This window comes from Astatotilapia calliptera, chromosome 12 (assembly GCF_900246225.1).
Source record: "Astatotilapia calliptera chromosome 12, fAstCal1.2, whole genome shotgun sequence".
NCBI lineage: Eukaryota > Metazoa > Chordata > Actinopteri > Cichliformes > Cichlidae > Astatotilapia > Astatotilapia calliptera.
In genome coordinates this window covers 21,987,341-22,004,423 of record NC_039313.1, presented here as the reverse complement: position 1 = coordinate 22,004,423, position 17,083 = coordinate 21,987,341, and the positions used below count along the sequence as shown (strand labels likewise).

At 39.8% G+C, this 17,083-nt stretch overlaps 2 protein-coding genes across 2 annotated transcripts; one reads left to right on the top strand and one right to left on the bottom strand.

Annotated features, from left to right (window-relative positions):
- Positions 1-50: 50 nt before the first annotated feature.
- LOC113033647 (multiple C2 and transmembrane domain-containing protein 1) lies at positions 51-8,259 on the top strand. The gene has a single exon (XM_026187651.1). The coding sequence runs from the start codon at positions 260-262 to the stop codon at positions 878-880; it is 621 nt and encodes a 206-aa protein (XP_026043436.1). The 5' UTR covers positions 51-259; the 3' UTR covers positions 881-8,259.
- A 1,415-nt stretch (positions 8,260-9,674) lies between these two features.
- On the bottom strand, positions 9,675-16,133 carry LOC113033643 (uncharacterized). The gene is made up of 2 exons (XM_026187645.1): positions 12,972-16,133; positions 9,675-12,824 (listed from the first exon to the last, which is right to left on the bottom strand). Exons 1-2 carry the CDS (start codon positions 13,016-13,018, stop codon positions 11,942-11,944), a joined length of 930 nt encoding a protein of 309 aa, XP_026043430.1. The 5' UTR covers positions 13,019-16,133; the 3' UTR covers positions 9,675-11,941.
- Between the last annotated feature and the right edge of the window lie 950 nt (positions 16,134-17,083).

Sequence of the window (17,083 nt, the reverse complement as noted above, 5' to 3'; positions counted from 1 at the left end):
TCTTACATGAATTCTTGCCTTCCTTCTAACTAGCCCACTGCACAGTGGGACATAAAAATTTACAGAGTAGTCTGCAGAGGCATTCTGCAAGGTTCGCAGGAAGATTGACACCCTCCTTCATCGTCGCACAGCGCGTTTCGTTCTTGGCGCTCTAAAAACTGATCATCAGTGGAAGTGCACCCGAGCCGCAGCTGCCCAACTGTGACATCCGTCCACTATACAGAGTGTGCTCAGGCTGGCTGGCTGCTGCACAGGCACAATGGAGCAAAAATCACCGAAACACGAGAGCACAGCCAAGGGGCAAGAGTCCTTGTCCTACCAGCGGAGAATGTGGAAGAATTTCCAGGAAAAAACCAAGCCGTGGCTGAGCCCGAAACTGGGATCAGAGCGTCGTGGTGCCGGGGGCGCGGAGGGCAGCAAGAAGGAATCGGGGCTTTGGATGTTTAAGAGAAAAAAGAAACAGCTGGACCGGGTATTTTCATCGTCGCAGCCGAACCTATGCTGCTCTACTCCGGCACCTTTTGAGGGAGACAAGGCTCTCGGAAGCGATGCGGTTCCTGGGACCAGCAGCGGCGGACAGCCTCTGCTACAGCCTCTTGGCACGGCTTCTGGGGCCACGGGGAGCAAACCAGAGCTCACGGCGCACGGAAGCCCAAAACTCCCGATGTCCCAGCTGATGGTGTACCAGCAGAAGAGCTCCTCTCTCGGCTCAGCGTGCTTCGAGAAGCTGGTGGTGGACCCGGCCGCTGTGACGGGAGAGGAGGAGCAGCTGCGTAAAAACGCAAGTGATTCTGTGAGTAAAGACTCGTGTAGTCCCAAACGCACACAGGAGCTTTTCTGTTGTCGTACTGTTTTTTCCTCTTTCCCCCCTAAAGCCTGAAAATAGAAGACAGCAGGCAAGACTTTATTGATTTGCTAATTCAATAAACGAGACAAGTTTCATGATTGTGCTGATGCGATGTCCCACTGCCCCTATGCACTCATCTGTTTCCAGTCCGCTGATTTCTTTACTGTCTCCACCATCGAGGACTGTATTGGCCAGATATATACATCCAGTTTCGTTGTAGATTTATGTGGTGATCATAAACAACCTCCCACCTTACAAGCTAATTTGTTTGGTATCATTTTATCATCACAGTTTCTCCATATACGTCGAGCAGACCAGCTGATTTCAGTTTCAAGTCTTTCCTGGTAGGGTTTTTAAACAGACAGCATGCTCTGATGCCATTGGCTTTGTTTAGCCTGCGCACAAACGTTTCTTCCAGGGGGACTGTCCCCTAGACCCATCTGTCTCAGTGTCCTTGCCTTTAGACAGAGGCTGCAACAGGCCCGTGCATGCCCACAGGTTCATCCTGTCTTTTTTGTTTTCATGAAAAGTGGCTGGTTGTCAAACCAGCGGCACTGGTGGAGATTGATGGCAGGTATATTCCCACACCACACATCATGCTGAGTCAGGGTGCCCCAAGAGAAACCATATGGCAGCAAGCATGAAGGCTAATGGTAACGATTGCATTCACAAAAATCATTCAGCCCAAAACATCAAAGAGAAAACTTCAAGTTTTTAAGTTTCAGTTTCAGTCAAATAAAATGGAATGTCATTTTCAATGTCATAATATTAAATCTCATGAGAACAACACTAAAGATACAGCATGCATAAAATCATATAGGCACATTTTCTTTCACTTGCTCCAAAGCTTTTCATCTCATCATTTTTGAAGTGCTCCAGACTTTTCTGAGCATCATCCAGATTGCTGTCTGAAAGTGATTAAGCACATTAGCACACGTTTCCCTACAGAGGTTGGCAAAAGCTCTGTTATCCATTAAATCTGTATAGGAAAAGTGCACCATGCTCAGCTGTAGAGGTAAATGAAAGAATGCAGTGACTTCATTGAAATTGATCTTACAGCTTTGTCAATAAGCCTTTCAGTTACATAATGTAGAGAAATGTCATTTTGCCAAATAAAGTTGCCGCATTCAAGCATTAGTTACTTCCTATCGCTGCCATCTTTATCCAAGTTTTTTTGGTCACTTGTTGGCCCTTTCCTTTGCCCGAGAAGAAAGCAGTGGCATAATCTTCCGAGGTTATAGTGCATAGTGCAGCGTTATTGTTCTATCTTATTAGTTTTACTGTATACCTCTATACCAAATAGAGTACAAAGTGCATGATCTGGATCTAATAGTGGAACTAGGAATGGAAAAAAGTGCAACATGAGATGATGGGTGATGAAAGGAAGTAAAGGTAATGAAGACAGATCTAATGGGGTTACAGGTAATGAGACATGACTAGGGGATGAGTTGAGACCACATGAGATAAGATGATATGAAGTGGGAAAAGAGCAGATTAAGATGAGATGCGAACAAGTGAAGAGACAGGAGATGAGGACAGATGAAGTAGGATTGGGTTTGCTTCTTTAATACCTGAGGGAAAAATAGTTAAAAACAAAAAACACACTGACAAATAATCTAGCTTTGCATCATCATGCATTTGCACGTGCATTTTCGTGCATACACCCTGATTGCACAGGTTTGATGATGCATTTGTGTTTCCTCAGCCAACAGAAAATGTGACACTAAAAAATGTACTTTTACTGTTAGAATAAGTATTCTAGCTAGCATTTCATAAATGACATAAGAGAATATGTAACATGAAAATTCATTTTGTAATTTGATTTGGAAAGTGAGAGATGTAAGGGATTGCTGCCAAGCTCTGTGAGTAATTTCATTGTTGACTCAAGTGCATTTAACTTTGCTGTTTTCAATGCAGTGGAGAGGTTTGTGAAAGTTTTTCTATATGTGTTCGCAGTGGCTGCAGTCAAACATGACTGATATTTGTGACATTAAGTTTCAGCGCCCTTTACATCATATTCATTTATTTTTTTTAAACATATCTATGAGTTGCGATTTTACTTTTTCCTCTTTCATTCCATCTGCACTCACTGGGTTGGACCCTCTTTTGCTTTCACAGTCGACTTAGTTCTTTTTGGCATAGATTCAACATGGTCCTCCAAACATTCCTCAGAGATTCTGGTCCATATTAACATGACATGACAGTTGGTGTGGATTTGTTGGCTGCACATCCATGATGTGAAACTCCTGTTTCGTCACATCACAGAAGTGCTCTATTGGATTGAGATCTGGAGGCCATGGAGACCAGCTGAACACAGTAAACTCATTGTTATCTACAAGAAACCAGCTTGAGATTATTTGAGCTCTGTGATATGGTGTGTTATATGTTGGAAGCAACCACGAAAAGATGGGTACATTGTTGTAATAAAGGAATGGACGTGGTGTGCAATGATACACTGGTAGGCTGTAGTGTTTAAATGATGCTTCACTGGTACTAAAATACATAGAATGTCTCAGACATCCTCCTCAATATTACACCACCACCAGAAGCCTGAACCATTGATAGAATGCTTTTATGAAGATCAGCCACTGTCTTTTTAATCTTCTGTTGTCTAATTTTGGGGATCCTGCAAACCGTAGTCTCAGTTTCCTGTTCTTAGCTGACTGGAGTGACTTGGTGTGGTTTTCTGCTGCTGTAGCCCATCTGCTTTAAGGTTCAGCATGTGATGCATTCAGAGCTAAAAGTCAGCACACCTTGGTTGTAACATGTGGTTATTTGAGTTACTGTTGCCTTTCACTTTGAAACAGCGCGACCATTTTTCTCTGACCTGGTTTTTACCCAGAGACCTTCTGTTGACTTTTCAATCATTTTCTGTAAACTCTATCTCGACTGTGTCTACATTCCTAAATGCGCTTAGTTGCTGGTATGTGGCAGGTCATTCATATATTTGCATTAACAAGCAGTGCAGCAGTTGTACCTAATGAACAGATCAGTGAGTGTATATCCTAATAGGGTTTGATAGATTTAGATGTTTCTTGTATGTATGTGTGTTTGAACTGAAGCAAATGGGTCATCATTAACCAAGTCACTAAGTCAACTAACTCATTAACTTAAAGCGTGTTGGTATTTCTGCTGCCTTTTGCCCGTTTGTCACAGCAAAAGGCAGCAGAAAACACTTGTGCTTACATCACATTTTTTAAAACTTCCTCCTTCCTTTTATAGATATGTGCTTTAGTAGTCCTTGACTGATGCGGTCATGTTTCTAACCTTCAGTCTTGCAGAGTAACCTTTCACTCATTACCTGACTGAGCGGCAAGACGCCTGATGTCAAGTACAAAATAATAATATCGACTGGTATGACTCAGGATTTGTGTATATTGTACTCTAATCTGATCTGAAAGTAAAACATAAGATGGAGCAATTAAAAACAAATAAAAAAATCCCAAATCATCTTATTAAAAACTCAAAGAATACATTTTAATATTTTGAGAATAAGAAGTTACTTTTTTTCAGAAAGTGCTTGTAGTCCTCATATGATTCAGTTGTTTGATTTCCATTTAAAAGGAAATCTGTATACAAAGCTTTTTGGAAAATGCAATCTTAAAAGTGTGCACTTGTGTGAAAATAAAACATAAATGACATTGTAGAAATAAAGCATCTTAAATTTTTGCCCGACTGTCTGTCTGTCTGTGTTATTATGTGAAAACTAGCTCTCAATGCGAAGTAGGGATAAAAGTATATGTCACAAGTTTGTACTAATACATTTTTAATCCTGACCTCCCTACTCTTCTCTCTTCCCTCACCCTCGAAACCAGCTGTAGCACATGGCTGCCCAACCTGTAGCCTAACTCTGCTGCATGTGTCTTCCTGTTAAAAGGGAGTTCTTACTTCCCACGGCCGCTAAATGCCTGCTCATAGGTTGCTTTTACAATTATTTTTACACTACATTTAGCTCCATCATTCTGCATCCATCATATGTTTATCTCTCATGACACTTGAAGTGTTGCTGTCTGTGGTATTGTGCTGTAGTTGTAATAAGTCACTCTGTGTATTGTGGCCAAAGTAGTTTGTGACCCAGGTGTGGTAAACATTAAAACAAATGTTGTAGCTCTCCCCTCAGCTTGTTTTACTTGTTTAGTATGTATAAACTTAACATTTCATTCAAGAGCAACTGAGACATATTTCATTAAAACACAGTCTTTGCCTCTTTTTGTTGCTACTCAGACACTCACTGCTCCTTCTACTTCCAGTTCTCAGTCACACCCAGAGACTACATCGTGACTTTTTTCACTTTGCACTCTCCTTTCCTCTGCTCAGCTCATATTTAGTACTTTAAAATATTTAACACTTACCAACCATGGAAGTGGCTTTTGTGTCACAGAGACTGCCGTCACAGCTTACTGCGTAATATAGCTGATGTAAAACAAGTTCTGGGTATTTGTATTGATGAAATCTGTCAGATAATGTTAACCATATCTTTTAAGTGCTTTAAAATGTTCTTAACTTTACATGTTGTGTTAAAAAAAGTAAGTTAGGCAATCTTTTTAGACATTTGGCTTGCTGTTCCAAGCAGCTAACTAAAATCAAAATCTTGCAGACTGATCTTGTCCAGAAATATAAGAAACTGTAACTCAGGGGTAATTTAACCTGTTGTCCTGATTTGCTAATGCACCGACTGTGAAATGAGCTATGTTTGGATGTCCTGTAGGAATAAGTGCATGACTAGTGGTCGTCTTCTGAGTAGTGTTGTGAGAGCAGAATCGCGGGCACTTGGAAACAGTCCATGGCCTCGTTCTTAAAGTGTCTTGACAGCAGCTTAAATCAGGATTCATTGCAGCCCGGGGGGATCATCGGTTGTAACAGACACATGATTGATGCTGACCGCAAAGACGCCTTGGCACTGTGAAGTGAGGCGAAAAAAAACAAAACATTTTCACGTTGACAAAAGACTGACACCATCTGGAAATGTTGATGAGGTTTACTTCTCCACTTTGTGATTGAGTGTGTTGCAGTGCCTGGAGCGTGTTAGTGTTTCTGCCACAGAAAATTCTGAACTATGGTCATATATGCAGACAAGAAACATTTATGAGATTTAATGTGAGTTTGAGGCGCAGCTGAGTGGTTTGCATTGTTTCATGAAGGACTGGAAACCAAAGCCTGTGGCCAGGCCCTTCCCTTCAGGTTTGTCTGTGTTAAGTGCCCACATGTTTGAATGTGAGTCAGCATTAGCTGTCGCTTATGCTCGTTATGAAGCAGTGACCTGACAGCGCGGTGTCTCCTTGCTTTCTGCTCATGCAGTTAACAACGTAGCCTTTTTAGTTGGATTTTTTGTTTTGTTGCTATGTAAATTATTAGGCTTTCAATATTTTTGTCATTTATTCACAATACTAGTAGAAATTCAACACCAATTAAAAAAATGAGTGGAAGAGTTGAAAACACACTAAAAAGATGCATTTTAGCATTTCAGCTATAGGTTGAATATAAGCAGGTTGATCGGTATTAATATGTAGGTATTATGCAGCTGTCAGAATTGTTCTGGTTCTGCTTTTTCTTTTCTTCTGCTACACCTCTCTGTGTCCTTGAGAGATAATGTTACCTGAATTGTCTCCTTGATATAGTTCTCATCTCCTCTGCCCTCAGTGTTATCCTCTCTGATAGTGACACTCTTCCAGCACAAGACAAATTCAAAGTCCACCCCAGCTTCTCAGGAGAACAGTCTGTGCACTGCAAGCTGGGATCTCAGAGCTGTGACACTGTGTTGCCCTCCAGCATTGCCCTCTGCAGTCTCAGCCACACAGTTTCAAACACGAGAACACACACACACACAAAACGCAGGCACATATAGCCATGCACACTCATTCGCTCAATATGCTCTGAGGCCGTAGTGTTTTTGTGACAAGGTTAAGCATAACGGTGTATGCTGCTAAATGAATCAGAAGTGCTGATGTGCCTTCTTGAATGAGACCAATACACAAGCGAGACAAAGTGACTGATGTGGCTCTGGCGTTTCTCTCACAATAAACTCTCTCATTTAAGTACAGTAGCATTCAGTGATCTGGCATGTACACTGTATTAACCAGAAGTGGTTGCAGACATGATTGACAATCAGAGTGATGAGAGAGCAGGCAGTGACGGGTCAGCCTGTAAATGGTGGATAGAGCTGGGGAATTAGCTTTCTAACTCTTAATGCCCTCCCACATAGATTAATCATCATCCGATCAAAGCAGAGGTTCAGTGTAGGAAGGGGATTCGTGTGTAGGGAGGGTAGTCGAATTTCACATGACATGCCACAATAGCCCATTTTGTGAATATCGGGAAAGTTGTGGTTTATTTAACAAAATATAAAAGTCATTTCCTTGTTTGAGAGGCCAATCAAAGCTTGTGTGTCTCTTACTTTATGTGTCCTCCTCTAACCTTCAACTCTTTTGAAATTTAACAACCTACCAGCTGACACCTTTTAAAAGGTTGGATGCACAAGATGAAAGCAAGGACACAACAGTAACATGACACAGGTGGGGTATGGCCATTCTTACCAGATAAAACAACACACTGTGGCCAGAAGCTGTGTGTGTGTATTTTTTTTCCCAGCTCTTCATGCTAATCACATGCAGATTATTTGCAACTCAATGCAGGCCCCACTTCCTCTGTGGTGAGGAAGAGATATTGAATATTTGTAAATGAGCTTCCTTGTAGCATAGATTAAGCTGCCACAGTGGTCAGCTAGTCATAAGTGTTTTTTATTCTGCAGCTGATCAGGGTCCATGTTGGATCTTTAGTAGCTAAAGTAAATAAAGTAAGAAAAAATGTGTCTGGCATTTCAGTTTAGATTGCCTTCTTATTAATGCATGGTGTGCATATTGCCCTTATGATAATGATTATTTTGAAATATAAATGCAGTTCTCAAATGACTGTAGAATGACATCTTTTAAAAAGTTATATTTTAATAGTTGAAATACTGAGTATTTGTGCTCCCTATAACATGGGTTATGTCAGCAACATATTAACGATTTATAAACCACTAGAAATACGTCTGAAGTTATATAATGAATCCCTTTAAGAAAACAATATAGAGCAGGTAGAGTGGACTATTGCCTGATTTTAGAATGAAGTAATCTGCAGTGCTTGAACTTAGGAGAACATCTTTGTTTGCCCACTGGGTTTCTTGGGAAGCCATTGCAATCATCTGAAAAGGCACTTTATTGATCCAGAGAAAGCAAGAGAGACAGACTGAAAGAAAGCTGTTAATAGAGTGTCAGAGTGAGGCAGGAAAATATTTACAGCGGGAGTCATTTATTTAAAGAGCTGCTTCACTTTTTCCTTGCCTCTTTTAGGGGTTTTTGGTCCACTATTTGATAAAATCTCTGGAATATAGAAGTGAATTTGCATGACTGTAGGGCTGATGTACACTGTTCCAAAAAATAGTAATGTCAAATGATTTTACTGTGTATTTTACAGATGTGTACTGTTTTTCTAGAATAGCATTACATTTACATAAGTAGACTGTGATCTGACACGTCAAATGTAAAATAACATAACATCACTGTAAATGTAATAAAACACAATTTACTTGTTTGTTAAATATATTTTGTTGTACATATGCATATTTAGATCGTAAAAATACATCCAGAAATGTCTCCCATCATGCCTTGGGGCATGTGCTGCTGTTTAGATGTTCTTGTTTTATTGTTTATGGTTACGTTACGTTTAACTGTTATCTTGAATGTTGTGTTTACGCCGTGGTGCAGCATCACTGACAGTTGTTGTTTTGTAGAGAGAGTGCTGTACCATGAGTGACTTCTATTGTGCTGTTGTTGAACCTTGAGGCACATTGTAGCACCGGCAAGTGTACTAGCTTGGGGTTAAATAACAAGCTCAATCTCTCTCTGTGAACTTCTTTGTTAAGATTTCTCTGCATACCACAATGTAAAACATTGCACGGACACGCTGTGCTAATTATATATTTTGAAAAAGAAATGTAGAGGTAGGAATTGCAATTAATATAAATAACATGACGCTAAGCATCGGCCAATGAATGTGAACTAATACAACATAATTGTCATGATTATTAAATGTATCTGTCTGTACATATGCATATTTAGATTGTTAAAATACATTCACAAATGTATCATGATTTCACAAATATCTGTCCGTTATTTGAAAGATTGAACTGTTGAATTCAAATGTAATGCAATGGGAAAGTATATAACATGATCCCTATAAGCTTGTGTTACATCACATAAGTATTATTGTCGTTGCTAGTTAGGCCATTCGTGGCTCAAGAGTTGGCAGTTCGCCTTGTGATCAGAAGGTTGTCGGTTCGCGCCCCGGCTTGGACGCTCTCCGTCGTTGTGTCCGTGGTCAAGACTCTTCACCCACCCACTACTAGTGATAGCCAAAGGGGCCGATAGTGCAATATGGCAGCCTCGTCTCTGTCAGTCTGTCCCAGGGCATGCAATCAATTATTACGTAAACCAACTGTTAACTGTATATTTCTGTACATTTACGTATTATGATTCATATTTCCACATTCAGTGACCTTGTTTATAGGTAATTTCATTGTTTGATCGCGTAAAAATGTTCCTAATTTAATGTCTAAAAGCACTTGGAAAAGGCAGAATCCCATGTCAAATTAGCGCAACAAACTCTATTTTCATTACTGAAAATAACCGTATTTTTATGGGACAGTTATTTTCTGTTATTTCACGGTCGTACTTTGGCGCCCCAGCTGCCGGAATATTACCGTTGTTTTAGGATGTTTTTTTTAACAGTGTAGAGTTTAACTTGAAAGGGAGTTTTTCCTCCCCACTTTTGCCAAGTGTTTGCTCCTGGGGGATCATCTGATTGTTGGGGGTTTCTTTCTAATATTGCAATAACTGAGTTTTAGCCTAAGATAAAAACACACGACAGAACAATATCACTTTTGTGAATGTGAGCAAACATTTGACTTGGCAGACTTCTATGCGATCCTATTTTCCTACATGGCACATGTAGGTCAAACATAGCAAGTAAGAAAACGTGAAAATTCCTTTATTAACATAAGTAAGCAGATTAAAGTTAACTCAGCTCAAGCTCTGGGGTTTCCATCCCAACATGGAACAGACGTGACCGCTGCTGTCCTGAAACATTGGTGTGGAAGGATGCATCTCATAGTGGCTGGGCAGAGATATTCTTTTCACATGAGGGCCTGTTAAAGAATCCAGGAGGTCGGATGTTGCTGTTGATGATGATGTTTCCTGAAAATGACTGGAGGCAACTGAAAGCTTGCCAGCAGTTGTTATGCACACATACAGTGATGCCATTCTAACAGTGACACCAAGATATAATGTGTTATACAGAGATGGTGACATCATTTTTTGTTGAAATCCTACTGAAAGCATTTACACACGTAGGTTTAAAATAAACAAATATTTAGCAAATGGGATATGAATTGTAGATTTATGTTTGTCTAGCTCTTAACACTCACTGAGACAATTAGTGCATTTAATAGCCACCCAGTCACTACATGCTTACATCCTAATTATGGTTTGGCAATGTTATAAAAAGTAGGAAGGAAAATAAGCGATTACTTGAGTGGTTTTCTGCTAAGATTTGAAAACTTTTTTCCTCCCACAAACAGCTGTACATACTGTAGCTAATATCTACTTTTTGCTTGAATTTTACCGCATTAGATACATTTTGACTTTGATTTTTTGAGTCAAAATTCCCTGTGGGTATGTTTGTATTTAAGGCCCTGACTGCATCATTTTGCTGAGCTTGCATCTAAAGGTTGCTGGACCTTGGAAGTGACTTAGTGCCACCTACTGGTACAAAACTGACATGGCCCCCCAGAGAGAAAAGAGGAAACTAACAGCATGCGAACAGCAAGGCTTCTTGGCTCAGTGAATGCACGTGATCATAAGCAATTCATTATACTGAAAATATACCGACAACTCACTACAGTCCGTACTCTCCAGACAGTATAAGTACCGTATCCTTTTAAAGCAAATAAGGGATCTGTATCGCACTTCTATGTTTTCTGAAGCAGCTGGGATGCTATCAGATTGATTTAAACATTTTCCCTTGATTAATATTCTTCTTAGATATTGGAAAACACTTGAATTTCAAGAGAACTCCTCTCACTCTGTGAAATATCGACTGCTAACTTGAAATTTCTTATTTAAAAACAGAGAAGGCAGTAGGATGTGAATAAGAGGTAATAAAGAGGGCAATAACTGACTTAAAGTAAGCCAAGAGCCACACACTGAGCAACTAACTTTAAAAAATAGCTCAGTTAAAATCCATACACTTGGTAGATGTAATAAACTGTAGTGCAGAAAGTCTTAAAACACACAGAAACACACACACAAAACCTTTCTTTTAAGGTAGATGTTTTTTCTACTACTGCTGCTATGGCTTTCTGATTTATTCCTTTTGTGACTGTTTTACTGATCTAAACTATAATACCACTGGAGTGCACACCTACGTCACTAAACAAACATTTTAAGGTAATATATGATAATATGTTGTAAGGTAATATATGGGATACTTTAAGTTATTTTCTGTTGTTTTGTGCTTGTGTGACTGTATCTAACATATAAGTATGAATTTAAACTGTCATGAAACTTTCTCATTTAGCCTAAAAAGAAAAACTGGGGCCATCCTATCCTATGTTATATCTGCAAATCTGCAGCTCAAATTTATCCACTGGATGAATGCATTCTTGTTCATCACAGAAAAGTTTGTTTACACGTATCAGTAAAGACCACTTTGTTTCAATCAAGTTAAATCGCAGTACAGACTTATTGCAGTCATTTGGCCAGAGATTCATTTACATAACGTTGCCTTTTATTGATTCAGTGAGAGGTTGTTTAGTTTTCCTTTCAGGGTGTCGGATGTCAGATAAAGGTTATCTGTAGGCAGGCACTTTGCCTTTATGTGGCCTAAAAGGTCACCAGAAAGGTTTACCCTCATTTTTTCAGCACTTACCAACTTGTAAATCAAGCTAATGTGCTCTGCAACTCAAAAGTCAATCGAAGCTGGAGACTATAATCGTAATGCACAAGTTAGTTTATTGTATGCTCAGTTTTTATCAGTTATTTTTTTGTTTTTTGTTTTTCATGAGCTTCCATCTTCATTTTCAAACTTCTTCCACTTATGCGATGCATGAGAGCTAAAGACATCACTGATATATGTCTTAAATCTCTTCATAGTGTCACCCCTTTTCAAGTTTTGATCCTTTTTTTTCTCTGGTACACCAGATGCTGCCGTTCCCTGTTTTTCCATATTGTTTTGACTTTTAACTGGCTTTTTTTTGTGGCTGTATCCTTTCATTTCCTGCTTGTCCAACCATTCCTTCCACTGGTTGTCCATCATCAAAGCCTCTCTTACACTATCATCCTCACTCTCATGGCTGAATTCACTGGAAATGAAGCTTTGCGTAGTGCAGAAGTGATTAGCGGCGCTGTCCCAGATAGGAGTGACATCTGAGGAAGAGCTCTGATTTTTCTGTTGCTTGCATGTACCTGAGTCTGGCTTCCCTTGTACATCTTTGGAGATGTTTCTGTTAATTGTTGAGTCAGTGTCACTGGAATCACTGGTCAATGAAATCTTTAAGGATTCCTCTTTCGGGCTTTTTCTCAATATGAACATGCTGTTTGTGTCATTGTGTGTTTCAGAAAAGGCTAATGTTTTTGGTATCTCCCCATCTTCGTAGTCTTCGTCAGTGTTTTCGAATCCTCCCGCCATTTCCCTTTGCCACCTCGACGCCAATCTCAGGTCCGAGCCCAGCTTGCTGCAGCACAATGGTGTCTTGTCTGTTTCTTCTAACAATAGTTCTCTCAGCTGTTCCTGAAGCTCAGCTGCCATCTCCTCTCTCAGGGCCTGATTCATGAGAGAAAACTCTCTACGCAGTTCTGCAGTTTGCTTCTCCACTTGTCTTTTTACCATCGTGCTGATCCACGTCATGCAGAACCTCCTGTCAGCTGCTGATGGATTTCTCCTAACGACCAGTAATGAAAACAAAAAGTCGATGACTAAAAACAGAGATTCAATGCTACATTTTTGAATTGGTTATATAAAGTAATTATTTAGCTCTTTCTTGCAAATATGATTTTGGCTGAAAAAAGATACAAAAAAAAAAAAGTACCTGAGTTTAGAGAAACTGAAGCGTGTGTTTCTTGAAGATTTCGCCATCCCAAATTCTGTGAGGGAAAACAAGTGAGGGCTTTATTTGTTGGCATTGAATGCCAATGCCATTATTTTTATTCTACACCAAACTGTAGAATACTAGCGATGCATAAATATTTCCATTGAATAAAGCATAACTTACACTTACCTCTGCAGTTGACCTTTCTTCAGAAATATCTATTTTTCTTTTGTATACATTTGAAATTGACAGATCTTAGAAACGTGTTCTTTAGCATTTTTGGCAGTTGTCACGAACCTAGAAAAATAACAATAAAAATAACAAATGTCCTTTGTTAAAGCGCAGGCTGTTCTATTATACGTATAATTTTATCTTCAAAAATAATACTAATACATAATATTAATCTATTAATTAATACTGGTGTTTTACTTTTTCTTTGGTTAAATATATAGTTTCTTTGTTTCTTATTGAAATCAGGACAATAACAGCATAGATCTAACAATGGAATACAATGTCTAGACTTAATATGATAGGGATTGTCCATTTCTGCCAGTCTTTTGTCACTATGGGACAAATTGTGTAAATTGTTTCCCATTAGCGACCAGCCTGCCGTTCTATGCTGTGCCAGAATCTCCAGCACCAACAGGTGGCTGCTATTTCTAAGTCATGATTATGACCACAGCCCACAGTTACTAAAAAAGGCTTTCAGTACCACAGCAATACTTTTCATCTCATTTTACTCTTTGTTTCCTGACCCTTTGATCAAGCTCTACTTTGCCATCTCATTAGTCTGTATATGTATACACTATATCACAGATGTTAAGGATTGTTGCTTATTTGTAAATTTGTATAAAAAAGAAGCATGACAGTTGCAGGCCCTCAGTGTGAGACACTGGCATCCACAATAGTGCCAATTCAGTGTCCTCACATTAGCGTGTCGCATGCCATTTATGAGCTTAGAGCATTCTTGTACCCATTTATATACACAACTGCTGCTGACACGCTGACTGAGGGGCAGCACAAATACCCTGGCACACATCTTCAAATAGTCGCACACAGATCCGCTCTCATGAACTTTTGTGAGCTGTGCTGCTGTGGGAGACTTTAGACCGTTTGCTCGTTCTTTCATCCATGAGCTCCACAAAATCAGGGGTGAGTTCAGTGCATTAATGCAATACTAGGACTCCTTCTCTATCGTTTATTTTTAGCTTGTCCAGATGAAGGGCTGATGAGTTTTGTGCCATTGTGAGTCGCAAGAGTTGTTTTTGGTCCTAGAGTATTGGTGAAACTTGCCCTCAACGAGGTCTTCACACGAAAAGTGCTCGAGGGTATGGTTACATTTTTGTTTTTTTGTAAGAGCGATGTCCGCAACTTAAAGGAATTTTGTAGTTTGACATTTCGCTAAATACAATCTGTGGTTCACTGGTTTCAAATTACACACCTGAGAGCCTCTAACTGAGGTTCATCTGGATGGATGTTTATTATTGATCAGCTTTGCCCTAATATCATGACTCAGCATGAATGAAGCATCCATCGCCACTCAGCTTAGTGATCTTTATCCTTGCGTATAAGTCGCACATCCTTACAAAGATGGACGCATCAAGATGGGTTGGCGTCGGCCTTCATTATGCCGTACAGCATAAACCGAGTTCTTTTGTGTGTGTTCACTCAACAGATGATGCAGTTTATGCGCAGAATCTAATGCTGTTGGGTTCTGCCTTATAATATAGGCAGGCTGCAAAAAGAAAACAGCATACGATCAGGCCAAGTTCATCCATAGAAGTGAATTCATATGGAAATAAATGAAAGGTTTCCCGATGAAAGTGCAGAATACACACACAAACATTTATATTCGATAGAAAAGAAATTCATCAAAAAAACAACAACACCATAGTGTATGAATCAGTGCAGTGACAAGATAGATGTACTTGGCAGAAATCTCTGTGATAATTTACTGTGTGTAGATGCAGAGAGTGAGAGAGGAAGTCTTTTTGTTTTTTCCTAACAGTGCTACTGAAGTGTCAATCACAGTGTGTAAATTGGGAATGTTACTTTCCAGCCATCAGCCATCTGTTCATCTCCTTCTCTCTGCCTTTTTTATCTGCTTGAAATCTCTCCTGATGATCAAACTCATCTGCAAACCAATACATTAGCAGGACACACCATTAGTTTAAAGGAGGAAATTTACCCGGCATATCTATCTATGAACCCACAAAATCTTAATTTATCTCATATTTTGGGATTGCTTTCACGCTGACTGCACTGACTATACTAACAGACAGTGATAGTGTAGCCTTCTGTGAAGTCACTGCAGAGCCAGTGTAAACTGCATTTTGGATAAATAATGTCCTGACCCTGGCGCATGGACAGTTTTCATCAGGAATGTTCATGAATAAGCATTTTTTTATTAATTGAACGAGAATTCCTAAGTATTATAAGAAAGCTTTCTAAGGGGCCAGTTACTGGTTATAATAGAACCATGTGGCTGTATGAGTGTGCATGTGGGTGTTGTTACAATGAAGGAGGATGAATCACTGGCTGAAACTTGCAAGGTTTGCTACTACAGTACCTCAGGTCTGGAGTGTGGGCTTCTTTCCAGGTCTGGAGTGTGGGCTGCTGTGATGACACACTGTGTGGGGGAACAATCCCAGGTTGTACGAGGAATAGCCCGTCCCATCCCCCCCAAAATTAAAATAGCTTTTGCGCTATATCCTGCATTTCCTGCTATATAACTGTTTGCATGTATTTGTGGTTAATGTGTGGGCTTGAGCTGCATCACAATGTGATATACAGTTATTACATCAGGAAATCCCCCAAGTATGTTCCATAATACTGGAAAGAAACTGGGAATATTTTGGGTGTGCTATTTCCAGGACATGAAAGGATTTTTTTTTTTTTTTTATCACAGTGGGGAACGCAGGCAACTGAGAACATTTACAACCTAAAGGGGAAAAATACGGTCTTCATAGTAGAAGAAAATGTCTTTTCTAGGCTGCTAGCTATATACCCACTGAACCACTAGATGACAATTTGATAATATTTGATAATATTTGTTTAGTTATGTTTAGTTCGTGTTTTATTTTCGTGCGGTTTAGTTGCTCATGTCAGTGCTTTATGTGAAAGGGTTATATAGAATAGAATAGAATTCAACTTTATTGTCATTGCACATGCACAGGTACAGGGCAACGAAATGCAGTTTGCATCCATCCAGAAGTGCTTTAGTGATATAGATATATTACAATATATATTAGCAATAATATAGATATGTAAGTATATTACAGAAATGGGTCTATTATGGTATGTTATAATGTACACGGTATGAAGTATGTTGTGAATATTCTATAACTATAAGTATGTAGGCTGTAGTGAGTACAAGCTATGTACAGGATATGGACAGGATATAAATATGAAAAACTATACAGAATATGAAATAAATAACTTGAAATAAATATGCCAGCTATAGTAACAGTAGCTCATGGATGGGTGGTGTGGCGGGGTCTGCGATGGTGCTGCAGGTGAGACGGACGCACCTGCGCGGCATCTGCTATCACGCCAACTTAAAAGGCTTTGCTCAGTCTGAGTTGTGGTTGTTGTTGGTGATGTGTGCGGCCGGCAGTGGTAGAGCTGTGGCCGTTCGTGTATGTTTAACAGCAACTGTGAAATAAAGCATGCTGAAGAGCATTGAAATGTCCTGGTCTGCTGCGCCCCCCCATTCTGGGTTTTGGCACCACTGTAAATGACCACGGCAGATCCAACAACATGAACATGCTTTGCAGGATCGTTTATTCACACACTGTTTATACGGTTGCTGTTACAACACGCAGCTGCAGCTCTCCCGCTGGCAGCTCAACATACCAACAACAACAACAACACTCAAGACAGGACCCATTACAGCTTTTGAGCTGGCTCGATTTTAGATGCTGCGCAGGTGCGTCCATCTCACCTGCAGTGGCATCGCAAGCCCCGCCCCGCCACAGGTGGATAAATTAAGAGAAGCCTCAGATTAAATACATACATTGAACATAAGGAAAAGGCATTTCACCCACACACCAGTGCTTTGCAGCATGTGGCCTGTACAGTCTTACCTGGATGTACAAAGCTCAGTCACGATG

Bases quoted from the DNA above. Each gene is read 5' to 3' on its own strand.
- LOC113033647 (XM_026187651.1), top strand. From the start codon at position 260: ATGGAGCAAAAATCACCGAAACACGAGAGCACAGCCAAGGGGCAAGAG.
- LOC113033643 (XM_026187645.1), bottom strand. From the start codon at position 13,018: ATGGCGAAATCTTCAAGAAACACACGCTTCAGTTTCTCTAAACTCAG. The intron at 12,825-12,971 runs GTACTTTTTTTT...ACTGGTCGTTAG, and splicing joins TTCAGTTTCTCTAAACTCAG to GAGAAATCCATCAGCAGCTG.